Source organism: Ochotona curzoniae, unplaced genomic scaffold (genome assembly GCF_017591425.1).
Source record: "Ochotona curzoniae isolate NIBS_2020 unplaced genomic scaffold, NIBS_Ocur_1.0 scaffold_3223, whole genome shotgun sequence".
Taxonomy (NCBI): domain Eukaryota; kingdom Metazoa; phylum Chordata; class Mammalia; order Lagomorpha; family Ochotonidae; genus Ochotona; species Ochotona curzoniae.
Window position 1 is genome coordinate 12,877,083 of NW_024467108.1, and position 22,236 is coordinate 12,899,318.

The following is a 22,236-nucleotide window of genomic DNA, read 5'->3' on the forward strand; positions in this document are numbered from 1 at the left end:
AATTTTTAAGTGGTGAAGTATTAAACTGCTTACTACAGTATAAACCTCATTCATATTATCTCAAAAGTTAAAAAGGAGAAAAGAAGGAACAATGGGAGAGAAGGAATGTGATTATGCTCTTAGAATTGCATCTACAAATCACATTAAATTTGTTAAATGCTAACTAAAAATTAACATATAGGAAAAGGTAGAAAATGCAGTAATGCAATGTAAAACTATAATCATAAGTATTAATGGGAATCCTCCACTACTCTTTGTACACAGGACATGTCAAGAAAAAAACATAACTCCTTAAACAAGTACAAAGATAAGCTATGGCAGTCATAATCCGTTCTCATGGGAAGAATGATTTCCATCCCAGGATTGTTTGCATCTTTTGGCAAAATCACAAAAATCACATAGCTCTTATTGCTCTTCAATAGCAAATAGGTATACCACTTCTACTATTACTGCCACTGCATCTTTACTGACATAAATAAATCCTGATATTATTCAATTACTTTAGAAGCTTCAAAAATATACCTCTGGATATCTTTGAAGATTATCATGGCAGGGAGCAAAAAGTGATGTCTTCTCCCATTTCTTAGCAATTTTATTGGCCTCTTCTATCTTCTGTTCACAGCTTTTCTGAGAATTTAACAATGTCACCTCATAAAATTCTTGAATATCTGTAAAGAGAATATAAGGAGAAAATCACAATGTCATATACCACCTCATAAATAGCTTCTGCATATAGAAGCAAGAAATACATGTGCATAGGAAAAATATTGCTGATTAAAAAAATAGCATAAGCACATATCCCAAAGTGAAACAATAAGAAAAGAAATTCTAAAAATTTGCCTTTGCCTACATAATAACTTCTAGAGCAGCTTTATTCATAATTGTAAAAAGCTGGAAGCAGCTAAGATGTTCTTAAGTGAATATAGTGAGTTGATATAATGAAATATTAACAATAAAAAGGAATGAGCTATTAAGCTTTGTGAAAAACATGCATGAGCTCTTCCTGGACAGGGGTTAGAGTGACTCAGAAACATCCAGAGTTTGACATACTTTCTTACAGTATGAAATCTAACAGAATTATATAGTCTCAAACCCCTGGTAACAGAATTGTTTGTTTATCTATTAAGATACTAAAAAGGTTAGGAAAGCACCCAAAAACTGCATGTACCAAAAACATGCTTTGCACCTAAATAGACTTTGTGAGTTTTGTGCTATGAGACCTTGAGTAAGTATGAGACCTTGGGTAAGGCTGCAGCACCTCTCAGCATACATGTAGGTTGCATCTGGGGATAGGACAGACTGGGTCAGCCCGAGCACACACTAACATAAGCCAGAGCCATGACAGCGCACAGACCAAGCTAGTTAGGCCACATCACCTGCCAGTTTACGTGAGGGTTAGGGCTAGGAGTGGGCCAGACTGGGCTAGGTTGCTCTACCACAAAGAGAGTTGGGACTGGAGGACAGGCTGGGATAAACCAGGGTACCACACCTGCTGGCAAATTCCAAGACTAGCGTGAGCCATCTCAGACTAAGTTGCAGTACTCCCTGGCACAATCAAGACCCAAAGCTGGGAGCAGGGCTTGTAGCGGAACTTTGGGGAGTCCTCTGCTGGGCCACTGCTTTCACCGGTGAGCATAAATGTTGGAATTAGGGGCAGACAAGTCTGGGAAGGGCTGCAGCACCTATCACCTGGCACTTGGGCTGGGTGACTTAGATTAGTCCAGACTGAGATAGGCTGCCACACCCACTGGCATGAGAGTGAGCCAGAATGGAAGTTGACTAGCTAAACTAAGCACCCAAGTCCACTCCTGAGTGTAAGTCATGTCAGGCTGGACCACAGGCACAAAATCTGGGGCTGTGAGTAGGCCTGGTAGGGGAACAATGTGAATGCCCTTGCTGGACCATAGCTCCCAGAGATGAGCATGAGAGCCAGAGCTAAAGGCAGGCCAGGCTGGTAAGACAGCAGCATCTGTCGACATGCTTTAGGGCCATGTCTAGTAGTAGTGCCCAAAGATAAGCAACAGAACCCATGAGAGTGTCCAAGAGCCATATGAGATGCAGGACTGACCAGGCTAGGCCACAGCATATGCCTTACTCAACTTCTCTAAACCTCAGTCATTTCACCTATAAAATTCACACACATAAGTACTTCATGCAGTTGATCAGCGATGTAGAACATGCTCAGCAAATGCCAGCTATAATTTTTTATTAATGTGTCATCCTTGAACTATATCTATACACAGGAGCTCTCATTGAATTGTTGGAAACCTAAACATAAAACACATTTAGAGAAGAGTCATTTTTTTTTTTTAGAGTTGAGAGTCCAGATGCTTGCAGCAATAACAGAGAATTAATACTTAAAAAGTACGCAGCAAACTGTTACTCAGCTCACTGAGATGGAAGTAATAGAAATACAGGAAGAGGTGCATGAATCAACAGAGTACTTCTGTGCCACAAATAAGGTTTTTCAAAATACAACCTATAAAGCAACTTTTAAAAAGATCTCCTTAATGAATAAGTGTTACACATCAATTTCCTCAAAAGCAAGCATGAAATAAACACTCCAGATAATGTTAATGCAAATCAGCCATCTTCTATCAGCATTTACACTCTCATATCACCACCAGGTGTGTTTTATTCCATATCTGCTATCTACTATTTTCAATTATCTGACATACACATCAATTATCTGATATATGCAAATGTTATTTATTGCTATTTATCTTGCAAAGATTTACTAAGTAAATCCTATGAATCTTGGAAATACAAGTAACTATATATAATATTCTATGAGTCTAATTTTAAATTCCATTTTCATTAATATCTTCCTCTTCCACTGAACATCTTAAACACAGTGTAATCTGTCATTATATATTGCTACTTATCATGGAAGAAAGAAGCTAGGAAATACATTTGATTTGTTATTTACCCACCACATGTGGGGTCATCATACTTAGAAAACATCATTTATGTCACCAACCATCTTTTTATTAAAGATTCATTTATTTTTATTGCAAAGTCAGATATACAAAGAGGAGGAGAGACAGAAAGGAATATCCTCTGTCTGAGATTCATTCCCCAAGTGACCACAATGGCCAGTACTGCAGAGATCCAAAGCCAGGAACCAGGAACTTCCTCCAGGTCTCCCATGCAGGTGCACAGTCCCAAAGCTTTAGGCTGTCCTTGACTGTTTTCCCAGGCCATAAGCAGAGAACTGAACGGCAAGTGTGGCTGCCTGGATTTGAACTGGCACCCACTTGGGATCCTGGAGCGTTCAAGGTGAGGACTTTAGCTGGTAGGCTACCATGCTTGGCTAAAACATGAGTATTAGAATTCAGCTTACCACTGACCTCAACACTCTTTGCGACAATTAAAAAAATAATAGAATATTAAAATATTAGAAGTCAACTGAATTAAATCAATGTGAAAATAATTATATTTTTCGTTGTAAAATTCATGACTATAATACCATTCAGAAAATTCTTCAAATCACCAGATGGAAAGAAAAGCAAACATCAGGAACTCTTTCAGAAACTTTCCAAGTCCTGGTACCAAAAATATGTTAACTTATCTAAACGACACAGTGCCTAGCTTTAGCTATTTTTTGCCTCTCTCTTTCTCTCTCCTTAAGCACAAGATCTAACAGAATGAGAATTTGGACTTCAGGAACTGTGTTTTCTTACTTGACAAATGCCAAGGAAGGCAAAGATGTTTCTGTTGAGAGGTACCTACAGACTGTAAGAAAAGTTAATCATGGAGACAACGGAATGTTAAAAGAAGTTGCTACAAATGACTTTATTGACTTTTCAGATTTGCTTTATATACGTCAAGACATAGAAGTTTCATTAAATAATTAGTTATGTAATATTATTGTAACATTTTCCCCTGAAAAAATCTGTGAATTTTAACAGAATATAATCAGCAGAAGAGCAGAAGATAGCAAGTTAGGCATATTGTAAGACACCAAACTTTATGGAAAAATTCATCAGTATGTATCTATGGTTTTACTTAACATTCTGCTTCATGGGGATTTTATGTAATTTTATGATCAATCCAATTAAACAACTGAAAGCATGTCAAAATAGCATGCAGTCTATAGGGAGACATTATCTACAGAGACACATTTTAAGTAAGAAAATGAAGTTCTATTTCCAGCATGCAAAATACACTGTCTATCTCAGTTCCTCAAATGTGGTATAGAGGGACTCATTGCAATTTTGCAAAATACCTAGCTGTTTTATTTGGGATTACCATTTTTCACTTTCTTCTTCTTTTTGTCTGACTTTTGCAAACAGTTTCAAATCATAAGACTTTATAGACCTCTATTCAAAAAATGCCATAATTAATACTTTATTTTATGTACCATGCAATGAATGGTATCTCTGACAGATTAGAAAACTTAATACCAACTGCCACTAGAGAAAAATATCAAATTCCACTCCTCTGAAGGAACTAATATATGTAAATGTGTAACCATTTCATTTGGAATATGTCCAAGAAATAACCACTTATGACTAACCTCGAAAAGAACACTGCTCATATACACTGGCAATTAAAATTATTTAGAAGATCATTTTTTATTATAGACAATATTATACCTAATAAAATTCTCATAACATGTTACATAATATGTACATATAATCATAATTTGATAAACTTTATTATAATTTCTATATAATTTCCATCATAAAGAATTACATTTTTATTCAGAGATAAATGATTAAATTTATAATAATATCAAGTTTTATTAACTATAAAGTTAATTATTTTACATATGTCATAGTACAGCAATAATTGTATCTATTATATTCTACTAAGCTTATATTATATCATTTAATTTATTAAAATATACTAATTGAACTATAGAAAAGTTAATTCTATACTCATTAAGTATGTCATCTACCATCCCTCTTCCCAATCTTCCCCCATATGTAAAGAGTTTGTTTATATTAAAATTTTATGTCAAAATGCAAAACAGTGGCTTAGAAAAACATGCTGCACTACATATTTAAGCTATCACCAGCTTAATCTCATATTGGCTTTAAAAGATTTTTGCTTTTTCTTTGGAAGTGATAGTAAGAAACTCAATTTATAGACGGCGTTTTTATGATGCTATAACTATTGAAACCCTAGTAGTATGCAAGTATGACAGAAAGTTCTATTTTCTTCCCTTAATTGCTGGATGTTGTACAATAATTTTGACACTACTAGAAAACCACAGCAAATCCATAATCAGACTTGAAGTCCATTCTGCCAATTCACGGATATACAAATAACATGCTGACAAAATCACTAACAATCTTTGAAAAGAATGATTATTTATTTCTGCATTATTGAAAAATTCATCACTGAGCTTTTCCTCATACTTTCCTTTTTCCATACTTTTAATTCCCTTCCTGCAGTTTTGTCCCAAGCCATATGGTAAAACAGAGAAACGTCTATTGTGGTAATGGAGATGTTTTAAGATAGTGGCCTGGGACAGAACACCAGGGAACAACCAAGATAAGGAAGCCATTCAACTGTAGAGGTGGTTTTGAAACACAGTTACAAAATCTGACATAGTGAAGGCAACATAAAAGAGAGGTAATCCGACACAGACATAAGTAGTTGGAACCAAAACAGATAGTCTGCAAGCTTGAAGTGAAAATAACTGTGCATGTGCGATGGGCCAGGAGGCTTCTGTCATGGATACGCAGGGTTAGAAGATCTGTGCAAAAGAGATAGCCTAGCAGTGGTTGTGAGAGACTCTGTTTACCATCTATATAGAGCAACTGTGACAATGTAACTTGGCTACAAACAACAGGACAGGCCAACTAAGTAAGGACAATGTGAATTAGTAGGTTTCATTTTATGAATTACCATGAATGAAGCTTTTACCATGGCAAGTTAAGCATTGCAAACACATTATCTAATTTATTATTCCCAATAACTCTGGTTCAGAGACCATATTCTTCTCATTTACAAAAGGAGAAATTCAGGGAAGGGCTTAAGAGGTTTTTCCACTTTGCATAGCTCTCAACCACTTGCAGCTAGGAAACAAACTAGGCATGTCTTATTCTAAAATCTGTGGTCTTAACTGCTACAACTGCTTTTTATGTTCAGAGTGTCAGATTTTCTTTGTTTTGATCTGGGTTTACAGGGATTTTGCTTGTTTGCTTGGTTTTTCTTTTCATCTAGAATGCTTTATGGACCATGACTCAGTTGTTCCAGCTCAAAGGTTTTTCTGTTTTTTTTTTTCTCCCTGAAGTCATTTTCAATAAAACCCAATTCTCCCTCATCTCCTCTTTATTGCCTTTGTATTTTGCATTTATTTCATGACTGTTATGGCAATATGTCAGTAGTGTATATACTTTATTTTGTTTCATGTGAGCTCTACAAAGTTAAAGGCCAAGTCATGCCCATTTTTATCCCTCATAATAAGCAGTGGTTGTCAGATTTTATCAAGCACAAAAATCACCCAAGTAGCTTGTTAAATAGCAGAGTACCAGACTCTATCACTAGAGCTCCTGATACAAAAATCTAAGGGTCCAAAATTTATTTTTTAATAGATCCTGTTCACAGCCATACAAGAACTTTACATTAAAAACCCAGAGTATAGAGCTTGCCAGTGGCTTATCAATGTAGCTTATAATCTTGTTCAATGTTTCAGAATTTATTAAATTATAAAGCATGCATTCATTTTCTTTATTTCTATATACAAATATAATATATATCATAGTATGCTTTATGTCACATGATAATAATTACTGATCTAGCATTCCATCATTTCATTCATTCATTTGTTTCTTCAGCAAATACTTACTGGACATATATTATGTGCTTGGTACTCAGATGCAACAGCACATAAGACAAGGTCTCATAAAAACTAACAGTCCATCAGAGAAAAAGGACACTTACCAAGCTAAGAGGGATAAATCTCTAAACTCCTGCAATTTCCTTCCTGGGAAGAGGTATTTGTTACTTGGAGCAAAGAAACAACATTTTTACTAGCACAGTCACATTGAATGTATGCTGTCATAGGTTTGACAGAGAAAGGCTTGTCAGTTTTATATATTTTCACTCTACAATATCTGAAGGATATGGATGAGATTTCAAAGATGTTTAGATCCAGAAATGTGATTACTATCTTACAAGATCCTTGGGAATGCAGTAAATGGAATCACTGAAGAAGAAATTATAGGCTGGTACTGGTGGAACAAACAAGAAATCAAAGCACAAAAAGATAGGAAAACCATGGGGAGACCCTTAAAGTCAATCTGAAAGGGATTCAATTAATAGAGAGATGGAACATGAAAAGTAGCACTTTGCCCTATGCCTGAAGTCCCACGTACCTTAATGTTGTCCAGAATAAATATTTTTGGACATATGCAATAGTTTGATCAAGTTATTATAGTTTCAGTGAATACCTAGCTATGTGTGTAAAGTGCCATAACAATAAATTATAGAAAGCCCACTTCCGAAAGTTTGTTTTCCAAAGGAGATAGAACTTCTAAAGCATAACATAATAGCAGTAGATATTTTCAGACATGGGAGTTTGGAGTAGGCAAGTGGAAGGGATAGGGTTGGTGCAACAGTTCAGTGGCTAAATCCTCCCCATGAACACACCAGGATTGCATATGGGCACTGGTTTGTGGCCTGGCTGTTCCATGTCTGTGACAGATCCATGCTTGTGGCCGAGGAAAGCAGTCAAGAATGACCCAAAGCCTTGGGACCCTTCACCTGTGTGGGAAACCCTGAATAATCTCTTGGCTCCTGGTTTCAGATAGGTTCAGCTCCAACCACTGCAGTCATTTGGGGAGTGAACCAGCGGACAGATCTTTTTCTCTATCTCTCCTTCTCTTTGGAAATCTGTAAATTCCAATAAAAATAAATAAGTCTTTAAAAAGAAGAGAAAATGGAAGGGATTGAGAATGTACAACACCCTGTATGACAAGAAAGCATATCAAAGACCTTTAAAAAATAATAAACAGTGTAAGAGATGAAAGTGCATAAGTAGGCATGATACTATTCTATTCTGTACATGACTCTCAAAATTTTAAGAATAAACCTCATGTTAGTAAATTTTTTATCAACATCAACAAGAAAACTATTTCACAAGAAATGCGAAATGAGGAAATAGATAATTGAATTGATGTATAAAGCAAAAGGTATATGTAGTACAAAAGACGAAACAAAATTATATAGCATGTTCTGGAACTAAAAGGTTAAATGTGTCAACATGAAAAAGACAATGTTCCTATGAGTCTGAGAAGGCTGAAAATCAAGTCCCTGCCTGTAAAGAGGTAAAATCTATATAGCAAGTTAAGATAGTTTAAAGAAAAAATTCTCGCTATTAATGACTGAAACAGATTTTGAATCTCCTGGTTTACAAACCAAGCTTTTCACTACATTTATATCTCATCCTGAATCTAGAAGCCTAAGAATGAGCCTCTAAAAAGTCACCACATAGGTAGACGCTAAGCACATCAGAATATTATCCCTAAAAGATACATAACAAGAAGCAGCTGTCATAATATTTCCAGCTGGAGCTTTAGGACTTAGCTTTGGATGATGTGATACACACAAAACATTCATCCTTTCCTGTCATATAAAATTGAATCATTATCTGTCCTCTCAATGTTACTATGTTCTTTTCTTTTGTTAGCGTAAAAGAATTATTACAAAAGGTAGTGTGGCAATATTCAGCACAAAGTCATCTTGAGAGTATATGAGGTCAGACTGTCATGGGAAGAAATCTCTCAAACTAACTGCACAGCTACCTATATTCACATTATGTCAAAGTCAATAAATAAAGTTCTAAAAGGTTGACTCTACATGTCTTTAGGTAATCACAGTTAGTCAGAAACCACAACAGATTTTACCAATATTTCACCAATATAGACTTACCATTTCATGACCACTTGGTCTGTTAGTTGATTCCGAATCATATTTTTCTTTTCTGCCCAATTTCATCAATAGTGGTATCATTTAAACTAATAATATATATTTGACTCATTTAAGCAAAGTAATAATTCTTAGAGTGTTGTCATTTCACTTCTTTTTTTCCTACATTCCCTGTACTAGTCAAGCAAAGAGGAATGTATGAGATAAGTCACCTCTTTCAGCAAACATTAGAATGCCCATTATGCTTACATCTGACTTTTAAAGAATATCTTACATGTTAGCTATTTCAGCCTGGCTTGATGATTACCAAATATCTCAACTCAACATTATTACTGAACAAGAGGCTATGAAGTAATCTAGTATAAAAACTACCTACAAAAGTGGTGATAAGGTAAATCAATAGAATCTTTTCACTTTAGAATTTTTATAAAGCAGAAAATGAATTCATTGATATAGTATGAGGAATAGAAGTCAAAACAGAGTAGCATGTTTGCCATAGTGTTAGAGATAATACTTGGATGCATGGCCAGTAAAAGTGTAACAGAATAACCTAGTGACTGGCAACAATAGCTATACTAACTGTAATGGCCATAATAATGCTTTTTCATTTTTAAATATGTATTTTAAAAAATATTTTAAAATTTACAGTAAAACTTTATTAAACTCTCACCATGCTACACATAATAAACACTATATATGCTAAATATATATCATTCCATATATATTTAATTCCATATATATAATATATATAATATATATATAATTCCACTATATAAATATTTTCACATAAGCATTACAATTTCCAGTAAGATAGGTTCTGATGTTATTTCCATTACACAGATAAGAAAATTGAAATACACAAAAGTAAAACTACACAAAGGCATGTCAGCCTAATCCATATATAAATGTGTGTGTGTGTGTGTGTGTGTGTGTGTGTTCGTGTGTTCTAGAGCCTGTTCTCAACAAACACCCTGAGTTAAATCTTGTTTTCTAGCTACAATGACATTTTATGCAGGATTCATGAGTCTGCATGAGTTTGTACAATAGCTTTCTTTCCTTCCATATGAATTTGTACAATAGTCTTGTTACTTAGGGTAAATTGAACAAAGAGAAGGCAAAGACCTAGGCTTTAGAAAGTATGTTTATGGTTGGTTTTGAATTATCAATGCTCAAATATGTTTTCCAACCTCTGAATTTCTAACTACCCAAATTCATGTTATTTCTAGCATCTTATTATATACTTGTTTCTCCACTTTTCTTTGTTAATTTTGACCACAGAAAACAATGATATTAATTGCTAGACAATAAAAGAAAGAATATGGGAACATATATGTAAACATTTTGGTCTCTACAACTAAACAGTTATAAAGCCCTATCTAGTATGCTGTATTCCCAACATCTGTTTGATGCCAATATCACAATGTCACATTTTAATCTCTGTAGCTTCTATTAAACATAGCACCATGTATCAAAATGGATATTAAAATCAGAAATTGTACATTTACATAGGCAGCATGGGAAGTAGTAAAACAATTCGGAGATCTGAGGTATAGGCCCAGTTTCCATGAACTATCTGGCCTTGCAAAGACAATATAACCATTCTGATCCCAGATTCCTCAAATAAAAATTGTATAATTGCCAGGGCAAAATCCAGGACCAACTGAAGTATGAAATTCTGCAATTTTGTTTTCATTTACTATTGTTAATAGGGTTAAAAATTATTGCCTCTTTTTGACCAGATAGTAACAGGTTACATATCCATCAAGTATGTATCTATCAGCTTCCAAGACATAATAAAATGGCATGTAAATTATTTTGTTCATGTTTTTCAAAACTAGTTTTTTGTGGAAAATTGAAATAAGACACTTTTTCCAGCCAAATATCTTAGACAATACCAAATGAATTAGGAAAACCCAGGTAAACAAATAAAGTTGTTGTAATTAAATCAAGGAAAGAGCAGCCATGTGTTAGCCTCATTTGATCCTGCTGCTGGGTCAGATTTTGGGAATTCCACATTTCAAAGGAACACCATTTAAAATTTACAGACACTGGGGCAGAAATTATTTCATTGTTAAACACTCATTATGTTTTTTACAAGCAAAGTAGCAAAGCAGAAGATATAGATCCTTTTCTCAATGGGTTTATAGTCTCCATGAAAAGACCAAACACAAAGTTTGAAATTAATAAAAGGAAACAAGAAAAAAACACCTTGGCAAAAATAGTAAAATCTACATTTCAAAGAAATACACAGTAAAGAGGCTCACTATCCAACAACTTTATATAACACAACATTTTTTAAAGGTATCAGTATAAAACACTTTTTTTTAAAAAAGATAAGGAGTGCAAAGTAGTCAATGAATTTGAGAACATAGGGGTGAATGCTTATCTCAATACAACCATCAGAATGTTGAAGACAGAAATGATTTATTTACTAATTCTTTATCATGAATATTCAGCATTTATTATATTTCCATATGCTTTTATTTATTGTCTATCTTCTCACCTCAACTAGAATTCAAGTACCATGAGTGTAAGGAACTTGACAGTTAAATTCATTTCTCCATTACCACAGGCTAGACTAGTGCCTGGAGTTAAAGATTCTCAGTCAATATTTATTGAATGACTGTATATGCATTGTGTTAGGTATTTGAGGTTGGAGTCAGTAATTATCATATTAACATGGAAGGTTTCTGCTTTTGATAACCTTATAATCTTTCAAAAGACATATAATTGCCAAGCAATTAAAATGAATAAAGCATGTATCCACTTTAAAATAAAAAAGAATAATGAAGCAGAAAACAAGTCTCATGCTGGCAAAATATCAAATTATAGAAGAATGTTCTAACAGGGGCTGGCATTATGACATAGTGATAAAGCTGCCACCTGCAATGCTAGTATCCTATGCGGGCACCATGTAGTTCAGGTTCTAGCTGTTCCATTTCTAAGCTAATTCCATGTTCATGCACCTTTGGAAGCAATGGAAGATGGCCCAAGTACTTGGGCCCCTGAACTCATGAGGGAGATCCAGAAGAAGCTGCAGCTGCTGGCTTTAGTCTAACAAGCCCTGGCCATTGTAGTCATGTAGGAAGTAAACCAGCAGATGGAAGTCCTCTCCCTGCATATCTCCTCCTTGCTGTATGTAATACTGCCTTTCAAATAATTAAATACATCTTTTTTTCATGATACTGTTCCATATTTTAGAAAATGAGTTCAAACAATTGTGTATGTGGTTTCTATACAAATAAAACAGGACCAAATTTGCAAAGGAAATAAATCTAAAAGCATAAGCCAATATATTCCAATTAAAACTAATAAATGTTATGAGTTATAATCTTTTGCCAAACATACATTGTTATATCCCACATAAAGGAAACCAACTATATTGTGTTAACTGTGCTTTCATGTCACTTAGCCTTAGCTTGGTGCAAAACTGATTACAGAGTAAGCCCATCTCCACTCTCTACAAAAGTCTGTGACATTTAGAGTCACAAAACCATAAAGACAAGTGCAAGTGCAGGCCTTCCAGGAAATCATTCAGTGATATTCAGTTATTTATCCAGAGAATCCCAAATACACCATAAATTACTTCTCTTATACTATGACAGGAAACACAGAAATACTGTTTTATAAAAAATGTACAATCCATAGTATACAGCTAGCTACTCCCATGAACCAGTTCCTGAATTTCCATATATCACTGGATTAAAAACAATAAAATAGAGAAAGAAAGGAAGATACATGCTTAAATCAGACAAAATTAGGGGTAAATAACCACTCTGAACCAACTAGCTGTGTTGAGTATAAACAAGTTACTTAATTACTATGAGATTCAATTGCCTTACACAAAATGCAGAAAACAAGATCCATACCATAGTAGCTCTATATAATAAAATTACACAAAGAGTGTTACCTGGCACATAACTGACATCCATTAATAGTGAGGTTGCTTCCTCTCTGATTCCAGTCTCTTCCATTGGTCTCTCCTAAGTCATCATCATTAATGATGCATTAATTATACAAATATTCTTAGGCACTTTCTGTGTCTCTATCACTGCCCTGTGTTATATGAATATAGTAGAGAACAGAGCTCATTCTATCAAGCAGCTCACATTCAATAAAATTCCTCACTCCAGTAAAAGCAATGGAGACACGCATGTAAGACAAACATTAAAGAAGTATAGATATAAAATGAAATGAACTTCCAACCTCTGAGATTTGAGATTAACTACAACTTCCATAGATTTATATTTTGGAATATTAATGATTTTTAACAGCCCTTCTAGTCCTTTAAGAATTAATGGAGATTCAATCACATACAAGTCAGTAGTTGTGTTTTTTTAAAATTTTTTCTTATTTATTTTATTATTCTATGATACAGTTCCATAGACTCCAGGATTTCCCTTCCCCCAACCGCAAATCCCTGCTCCCCATCCAATGATTTCCCCCATGTCATTAATAGCATAGTCCTTCACAATCAGTCATAAGTCCATCATTCTGCTATTAACTCTATCCTGACATTGTAGACATAGACAATGGCAGAGAATACAGCATCCAATTATCAAGATATATTCAACAGTTTCATTTGGAGTTCATCTTTGATTAGTAAGCAGAGATGTATACTGCACTGTATCTTCATATTTGTGATAGTCTCTGCAATACAGTTACTATACATCCCCTTAAACAAAAAGCCATAAGATAAGATAAAAAACAAAGAAAAATAGGGCCTGGCATGAGGGCCTAGTGTCTAAACTTCTCACCTTCAACACACTAGGATCCAATATGGGCACCAGTTCTAATCCTGGTATCCCTGTTTCCCATTCATCTCCCTGCCTGTGGCCTGGGAAAACAGTCAAGGACAGCCCAAAAACTCAGGACCTTGCACCTGCATGGGAGACCTGGAGGAAGTTCCTGGCTCCTGGCTTTGGATCTGTGCAGCACCAACTGTTATGATCACTTAGAGAGTGAATCATCGGATAAAAGGTCTTCCTCTCTGTCTCTTCTCCTTTCTGTATATCTGACTTTGCAATAAGAATAAATAAATGTTTAAAAAAAAAGAAAAATTTAAAAATTTACAGCATTAAGTTAAAATAACATGCTACTTAATGTTGATGAAAAAATAAAAAAGAAAATCAAAGACCTTTCTGAAGCAATTGATGCTATTGTGTAATGTATTAGTCAGTGAGGAAATTAATAAGAAAAAAATCTTTTTTAAATGACTTAAAATAAAAACAAAAATATCAAACCCCATGAGAAGCAGCAGAAATTGTATTGAAGGGGCTATTAAATTTGCTATTTGCAATTTTCATGAAGGTTGCCTGATATCACAAAGGGATTTTGATATTTGTCCTTTTGGGATTGACTTGTTTCACCGAGCATAATGGTCTCTAGTTAGGACCATTTAGTTGCAAAAGGTAAATTTCATCCTTTTTAATGGCTGAATAGTATTCCATGGAGTAGATATACCACAGTTTTTTTATTCACTCCTATTTGGACAGGCATCTAGGTCGTTTCTGTGACTTTGCTATTACAGATTGTGCTGTTATAAATGTAGGATTACAGATCCCTTTCTCATATGCAGATCTCATTTTCTTTGGATATATTCCCAGAAGTGGGATAGCTGAGTCTTATGGCAAGTAAATTTTTGGTTCTTTTAACATTACACTCTCACCAACACTGAAGGACTGTAACTTTCTTCTCACATCCATGCCAGCAGGTGCTGTGAGTAGAATTCTGATTGTAGACCAATCTTAATGGAGTTAGGTAGAACCTCCATTGGTTTTCATTTATATTTCCCCGAGTTAGGCAGCCTGAGCATTTTTTTCATGTGTCTATTATCCATCTCAATTTGCTCTTCTGAAAAAATGGACTAGTTGGGCAAGACCATTGTTCCTACCAGGACAGGAGGTAGACAACGTCAATCTGGGCCAAGGATACTCTGATATGTGTGAGATCTGCTACTGGGAGGAGACATGATAGAGGATCTTAAGGAATTTGTCAGGATACGATCCTTGCAGGTGAGCACAAGAATCAAGGCAAGGAGCATCCCAGACCAGGCCAGATTACTGTACCCACCAACATAGATGTGTTTCAGATCTGGGGATCAGAACCGGCAAGCTGGGCCAGTTCATAACATCCACTGGCAGATCTGAGAACTAAAAATGGAAGCTGGCTGGATAAGGTCAGATCACAACTCCAGGACTAGGACTAGGGACTGGCTGGGCGAGGTTAGGCTGCATCACCAACTATTGGAAGATGGAACTGGGAGCAAGCTAAACTGAGCCAGGCTACAGCACCCACTGGTGGATGTCAATGTGCGGTGAGCCATACCAATCTAGGTACATTGGGTGTCAGGTCCATAAGCTCTGGGTGCAGGGGGATAACAAGGGACCTGGGTCCTTGGGCCCATCTGTGGAAACTGGTCCTTCTCAGTGGAAAAGATGGAGCAGTAGATGGCAGGCCCTGATACACATGGAGGATATTGCAGCCCACTGGGGCCTCAGAGGACACCTGGAATCATATTAGAAGGAGAACAAAACAAATTGGACAACTACCCCAGCCAAATGATGACCTCAAAAATCTGGGCAAATGGAGATTGAAAGTTCAATTATGTCAGGCAATGGACATTGGAAGGGTTTTCTCATCCTTAAATTGGCAAGATTGGCAGCATTTCAGAACTCTCAAAACCACCTGGGCAGAACCCTCAGAATGTGTACCACATCAGGACCCTGAGTTGACATCAGGTGGCTGTTCCCCATCCCCGGGTACTGGGGCAGTTGGGAGGTTGGGAGTTCTCTCCTTGTCTCCATCCCCTTCCCTCATAAACAGAAAAAAAAAAAAAAGAAAAGAAAAAAAGAAAGCCTGGAAACAATGGCAACACCCACTTTTTCTAACTGTGGATCCTTCCCACCCTGATCAACTATGTAAACATCATCAAAAATTAAAATTAAAAATTAAAAAAAAGAAAAGAAAAACATCTGTTCAGAGCAGTGGTCATCAAAACAGTCTGGTACTGGTACAGGAACAGAGAAGATCATCAATGGAACAGAATAGAAACACCAGAAGGGAGCCCACACATGTAGCCAGTTAATCCTCGACAAGAGAACTGAAAGTAATCCAGGGAATAAGTTTGGTCTATTCAACAAATGCTGTTGGGACAACTGGATAACAGCGTGCAGAGATAAGAAGAAGACCCTCCATCTCTCACCTTGAACACAAATCAGCTCTAAATGGAATAAGGACCCAAATCTGCACGCAGAAACCATCAAACTGTTGGAAGAAAACATAAGAAACACTCCCCAAGATACAGGAATTGGGAAACAGTTCTTAGAAAAGTCACCGAAAGCACAGGCAGTCGAAGCCAAAATAAATAAGTGAGACTATATCAAACTAAAAAGCTTCTGTACAGTGAAGGAAACAATCAAAAAAGTGAAGAAGCAACCAATGGAATGGGAGAAAATATTTTCACACTACACAACCGAAAGGAGACTAATATCCAGGATTTACAAAGAGCTTCAGAAACACAGTTGGTCCTTTTTTTAAAGTAATCAAGAAAGTTGAAGAAATTCTAGCTCTAAATTCTATTAGTAAAGAAGTATTATGTTATATGAAAATCACTAATTTGGGAATTTATGACAAGATTAAAACAATCTCAATAACAAATGCAGCCCACAGGTGGAGTAGGGGAGATGAAAAATATAAACAAAAAAATGAACCTAGAATACCTGAAGAAATCATTGTAGGGTAAGTTCAGGTTTGCTGTCCAAAGATACAGTAAAAGGAGAAAATGACCTGTCTCCAGGTCATAAGTAAAGAATTACAAAAACATTTGTTACTTGGATGAATGAATGCCTGTGATTTGTGATCTGCCAGAATGACCTCACTGAAAACTCAAGAGAAGGAAATAGCAGAGAATGTGAAAGCACAAAAACAGAAATATAAGAAATGTAAGAAAAACCTGAGACACACAAGATTCTTATAGCATTATAAAAAGTTTTACAAAAAAATAATAAAAATTTCTGCCTAGATTCTGAACATGTTTTTTTAAAAAAGCTCCTATTTTAGTTATTATGTAATTGAACTGTGAAGACAGTTACTCTAGATTAAAATATAATTTCTAGCAATTTTAACAGACTTCAACTACCTGACAGCAAAGACAGGACAGAAGCAAGATGAGGTAATTTTTTCTGTAAATCACAAAGATCCCTTTCCTGAATTTCACAGAAATGTTGAATCACCCCACAGAAAGAAGTAATTTCTAAAGGCAAGGGATAGAGTTGTTTCTGGTCCACTATATCACTGTTTCAATTTCAAATTCCATCAAGAACATGGATTTAGTCTTTTTCTATGTGCTAAACAATCTGGTCTCCTTATTGAGGCACTTTCATATGCTTTAAACTGGATAATGAAATCACTCATATTAAACTAAAACAAAGAACAAAAAAAAATAATCCTTTAGAAAAGCTAGATTCTAACAGAGATACCAAAAGGGAAAAATTTAAGTGTTCTATTTGAAAACTTATGAACTGAAAACATGCTGGAGATCCTATTTGACCCTTCACAATCATTCTCTTTCTGTACCCTGCTCTAATCCAATTCCTTCCTCATCCTCATCCTTGATTTCTACAAAGTCAGTATTATTTGCCTTTTGGCCAATATGAGGCTCTACAGAAGACTAGAGAGTAGATGGACTGTTCAAAGTATTTATTCTACCTGCCCCCTCCAATCCAGGCAAGATTTTGCCAGAGCTTTTTAAAGCCAGAGCTCTCAGAATGTAGTTCCTCTCTTAAGCTGAAACTCTTACTAAATCCGAACTTCTCCTTGTCCTCCAGGACTAAGGGTGATACTGGCTTCCAGTATGTATGTGTAAGATTTCCTTTGAATATGAACATATCTCTGTAAATAAACTCTCCAACAAATTTTCTTCAGTCTAACATCTTCAAGTGACATTCATTTTCATCAGGACCCAGTATATATAATCACTTAACTTTTCTATGTAACATATACAACAATAACATTTATGAACTCCTTTTTATATGGTAGAGTCAATACTCAGCCTTTATATGCATTACTTCATCACTTAAATCTCCCAGAAAAAATTGCTATTATTATTATTGTCCTTTTTTAAAAAACATTACTGTCCAGACATTCAACCCACCCACTCACATTCAATAAATTAATGTACTTATTTCATTAATGTTGAATCTTCTCCTGTGATTTGTTATAGCCTACAGAATAGGGAGGAAAAACACTATTTCATTTCTGTATTTGAGTCTACAATTGCCCAGCCTCATACTTCTATAAATCTATGAAACAGACACGATCAGGTAAGCCTTCAAGTCTTAACAGGAAGCTTAGAAACACGTGTACCAGAGCTTCCTCAGTCAAACACAAAGAGCTCCACTCACAGAGAAATATCACAGGAACACAGCCAATGTCATTAGTTCCTCCCCAGTAATATAATTTGAATCAGACAACCTAAGTCAACACATAGGTCCACGAGAATAAAAATATCACTGCACTGCCTTAAACCACTGAGTTAGCAAATGAATTATTATGTTACAATTTCATAGTGATAGGGAATTAATATAATTTCAATTTTATAGACAGGTGATCATAAGTTCCATATGAGTGTTTCTACCAAAAACAATATAGCATAAAGTCAGTAAAAGTCAGTCTATAGTAAAACCAAGCTATAACCTTCAATATATTAATCTATAAAAGCAATTACCTAAGAGAAGACTGTCATTCATCATCCAAATAAAAGATACATTACAATAAAATACAAGGCCCTTTATAACTTGCTTATTTCATCTTCCCAGAACCAACATTCTTCCTGTCCCTGACCTCATCACTAAAGCCATGTAAATTTTTGTCCAGCTACATAGGCAAACAATGAAGTTTCTCATTTCTCTTCCTTTACTATTTCTTGACCCTGTTCCTCATACCACTCTCTGCCTAGTAGTTTTCCTACTTTTTATTCTCTGACACATACTCAATACTACCTACCCCTAAACCCTTCAAACTAAGCGTCGTGCCCTTTTTCTGTGTTCTGTGTTTGCCTGTGTTTATCTCTCTCATAATTATTATAGTGTTGCATTTTAACTGTGAGTTTCTGAAGGGTCAGGACTTTGCTTTCTGTTTACTTCCATATTCCTATTTTATAATTTGCTACCCAGCACATAGTGGAATCAGTAATGTTGACACAATCACTAAAGGAAATAGTGCTTTGGTGGCTGATTTTTAAAAAAGGAAACTGGGCCCAGCGCTATGGCACAGTGGTTAAGGTCCTCGCCTTGCACACACCAGGATCCCATATGGGCACCGGTTCTAATCCCAGCAGCCCTGCTTCCCATTCAGCTCCCTGTTTGTGACCTGGGAAAGCAGTCAAGGACGACCCAAAGCCTTAGGACCCTGCACCTGCACTCGCATGGGAGACCTGGAAGAGCTCCTGGTTCCTGGCTTAAGATTGACTTGGCTCCAGCCATTGTGACCACCTGAGGAGTGAACCATCGAATGGAAGATCTACCTCTCTGTCTCTCCTTCTTTCTGTATATCTGCCTTTCCAATAAAAAGAAATAAATAAATCTTTTTTAAAAAAAGGAAACTGGGAAGTGAATACATGTCGGACAAAATAGAGCATTATCTACAAGGCAAGGTATTCTGATTTCTGCATCTTGATAGAAATAACCCTAGAGAAAGGCAATCCATGAGGCCACATTAGTTTTTGACATATATTGTCTAATTTTTGTTAATTAAGCATTCTGTGCTGGCAATATTGGCTTGCTGAGTGGAAGTGATAATCGTTTGTAGGAAGAAAGAAATTAGTAAAGAGAACCTTTTATTCAGGAGTCAACCACACTTTATTGAAATACGTCAGCATGACAATTTTCAGAAGCTAATCTCTTTTTAATGAATTAAGTATTAATTACAGAACTACCAAAGCTGGGACTCAATCCTGATTCCTAAGAAGTCCACCAAGGGATTGTCCCATCACCCCAGAAAACCTGGACTAAAGCAGCCAGCAGATGTCTTTGGATATTCCTTTCCCTACAGTAATCTACAGTGGTAACAATTGCTAGAAGAGTGAAAAATTAGAAAAAGCAGATTGGTGGGATAGCAAACCCAGATGCTGTCCTCCCCGTTGCTAATGGTAACAGGATTAGACTAGATGGGGAACTGTAATTAGGCTCTCAGCTTTTATATCTGACATGTTTACAGCCATCGTGCTATTCTGGGTGTCTTACATAACATTTATATGTGATGCTATATTAGGCATTTTTGTGATCCTACTTTCCTCTTCCATGTGAGCAGCTCTGACATGCAACTAAGTATTCTTTTCCTCTTCCGAATCTAAATCTGAAATGCCACACCCATGTATGTTCTGTAACTACATGCTTTTCTGTTTTCATTTTTTAACAAACACTGATTCTTATCAGTGGATTCGATGGTATAATTTACTTGGCTAATTTCTCTATGTACGTACATTAGAAGTCAGTAAATGTAACCCACAGACCAATACTGTTCCACAGCTTGTTTCCTGTGGTCTACGACCAAAGAACAGTTTTACATTTTTAAGCTGTTATAAAACTAACAATAAATAAAAGCAAAAAATATGAAATAAATGTTACATGATTCAGACATCCTAAATTATTCACTATCTGGCATAGTAAAGAAAATGTTTGCTAATCTTTGATCTCCATCTGCGTGTCCACAGATAGAGATGAGTCCTTAAACGTAAGACTGAAATATCTAACATTTGATGATGATGACAATATTTATAGGATGCTTATCATATACCAGGAATTAAGTTAATCACTTTACATCAATTGTCTCTTCTAACCTCCATGAAGCAGATACTGTTATCAGTCTTATTTGCAGATGGTGAAAGTTATTTGCAAATGGAGGGTGGCCCAAATACTTGGGCCTCTGCATATATGTGGGGGACTTGGAAGAAACTCCAGGCTCCTAGCCTCAGACCAGTTCAGCTCTGCACAATACAGCCATTTAGGGAGTGAAGGAAGAGATGGAAGCTCTCTATCTCACACCCTTTATCTAAAAGTCTGCCTTTCAGGATCATCATGATATAGAGGCCAGGAGGTTAGTCCTCCGCCTGTGGTGCCAACATCCCATACAGGTGTTGCTTTAAGTCCTGGCTGCTCCTTTTCTGATCTGCTCCTTACTAATGGCCTGAGAAAGCAGCAGAGGATGATCAAAGTCTTTAGGACACTGCACTCATATAAGAGGGGTAAAAGCTCCTACTTCCTGCTTCAGCTACTACCAGATTTGGCTGTTGCAGCCATTTGGGGAGTGCATGGATGGATGGCAGATCTCATGTTGTTTCTCCCTCTCTCTAACTACGACTTTCATGCAAAATCCACAACTCTTTAAAAAAAAAACTGACTCCAAATTAAAACATACGAATCTTTTTTTAAAAAGATCTGTGTTTTAGAAAACCTGGAATTAAAACTCATAAACAGTATCCTTAACATTCAGTGCAATGTTATTATAAATATTAAATTTGATAATGGTCAATGTCTTTTATGAAATATGATTCTTTATGAAATTCCAAATTCCTAGCTCCTTATATCTTAATGTTACTGGCTAATTTTAGCAAACAGAATTTGACTGGAGAAATGTCAGGCAAATTTGTTTCTATGTGCTCCTTAAAAATATTTTTCATTCATTGTAGATTTTGAAAAAAATAAGTATCTGAAAGTCAAGAGTAAAAAACAAAATAATTTAAGATCTATGACTAGATAGAGACTAAACTCAAGAGACTATTTTCTCTCTATTCACCTGTCACAAACCCGCTCCACATTTTGTTTCCTACTGAGTAAACACCTTTTGCTATTAAACTGATACATGTGATCCTGGGAAAATACATTTAAGAAAATGTTGAGAACTGCTTAAATTAAAAAATAAAAAGTGCTTCCATTTATTAGGACCAGAACACTCTTTAAAAATAATAAATAAGCAGCAAAACATTTTTGGATATGCAGCCAACGACATTTCCCATTCTTCTTTGCATTTGGATGTCACCACATAACTGAATTCTGGCATAGGAGGGGGACATAGGTTAATTGCATCACAGTCATGTGTGGCCAATAAAAACGTATCACACGTAATCTCACTCTTTCACTGCTTTAACTGGATAAAATAGAAATTACATAAAAGATGGCCACGGGAGCCCCTGACCTACCTATTGAAGACGGCGATGTCCTAAGATGGAAGGAGCCTAGGTTCTCAAGTTATTCCTGAGTGGAAAGCCACATAGCCAGATAAAGTATATTAGACTTAAAAAAAAAAAAGATTCATGTCTTTTTATTGGAAAGTTAGATTTACAAAGAGGAAAGA

The 22,236-nt window shown here is 35.8% G+C and overlaps 1 protein-coding gene across 1 annotated transcript in view; it reads right to left on the bottom strand.

Annotated features, from left to right (window-relative positions):
- Nucleotides 1-22,236, bottom strand: part of DLG2 (discs large MAGUK scaffold protein 2) — a 1,763,217-nt gene that overhangs the window by 1,559,005 nt on the left and 181,976 nt on the right. The window contains exon 4 of the mRNA XM_040964332.1: nucleotides 523-668. Coding sequence (XP_040820266.1) covers nucleotides 523-668 — 146 coding nt within the window. The remainder of the gene's footprint in view (nucleotides 1-522; nucleotides 669-22,236) is intronic.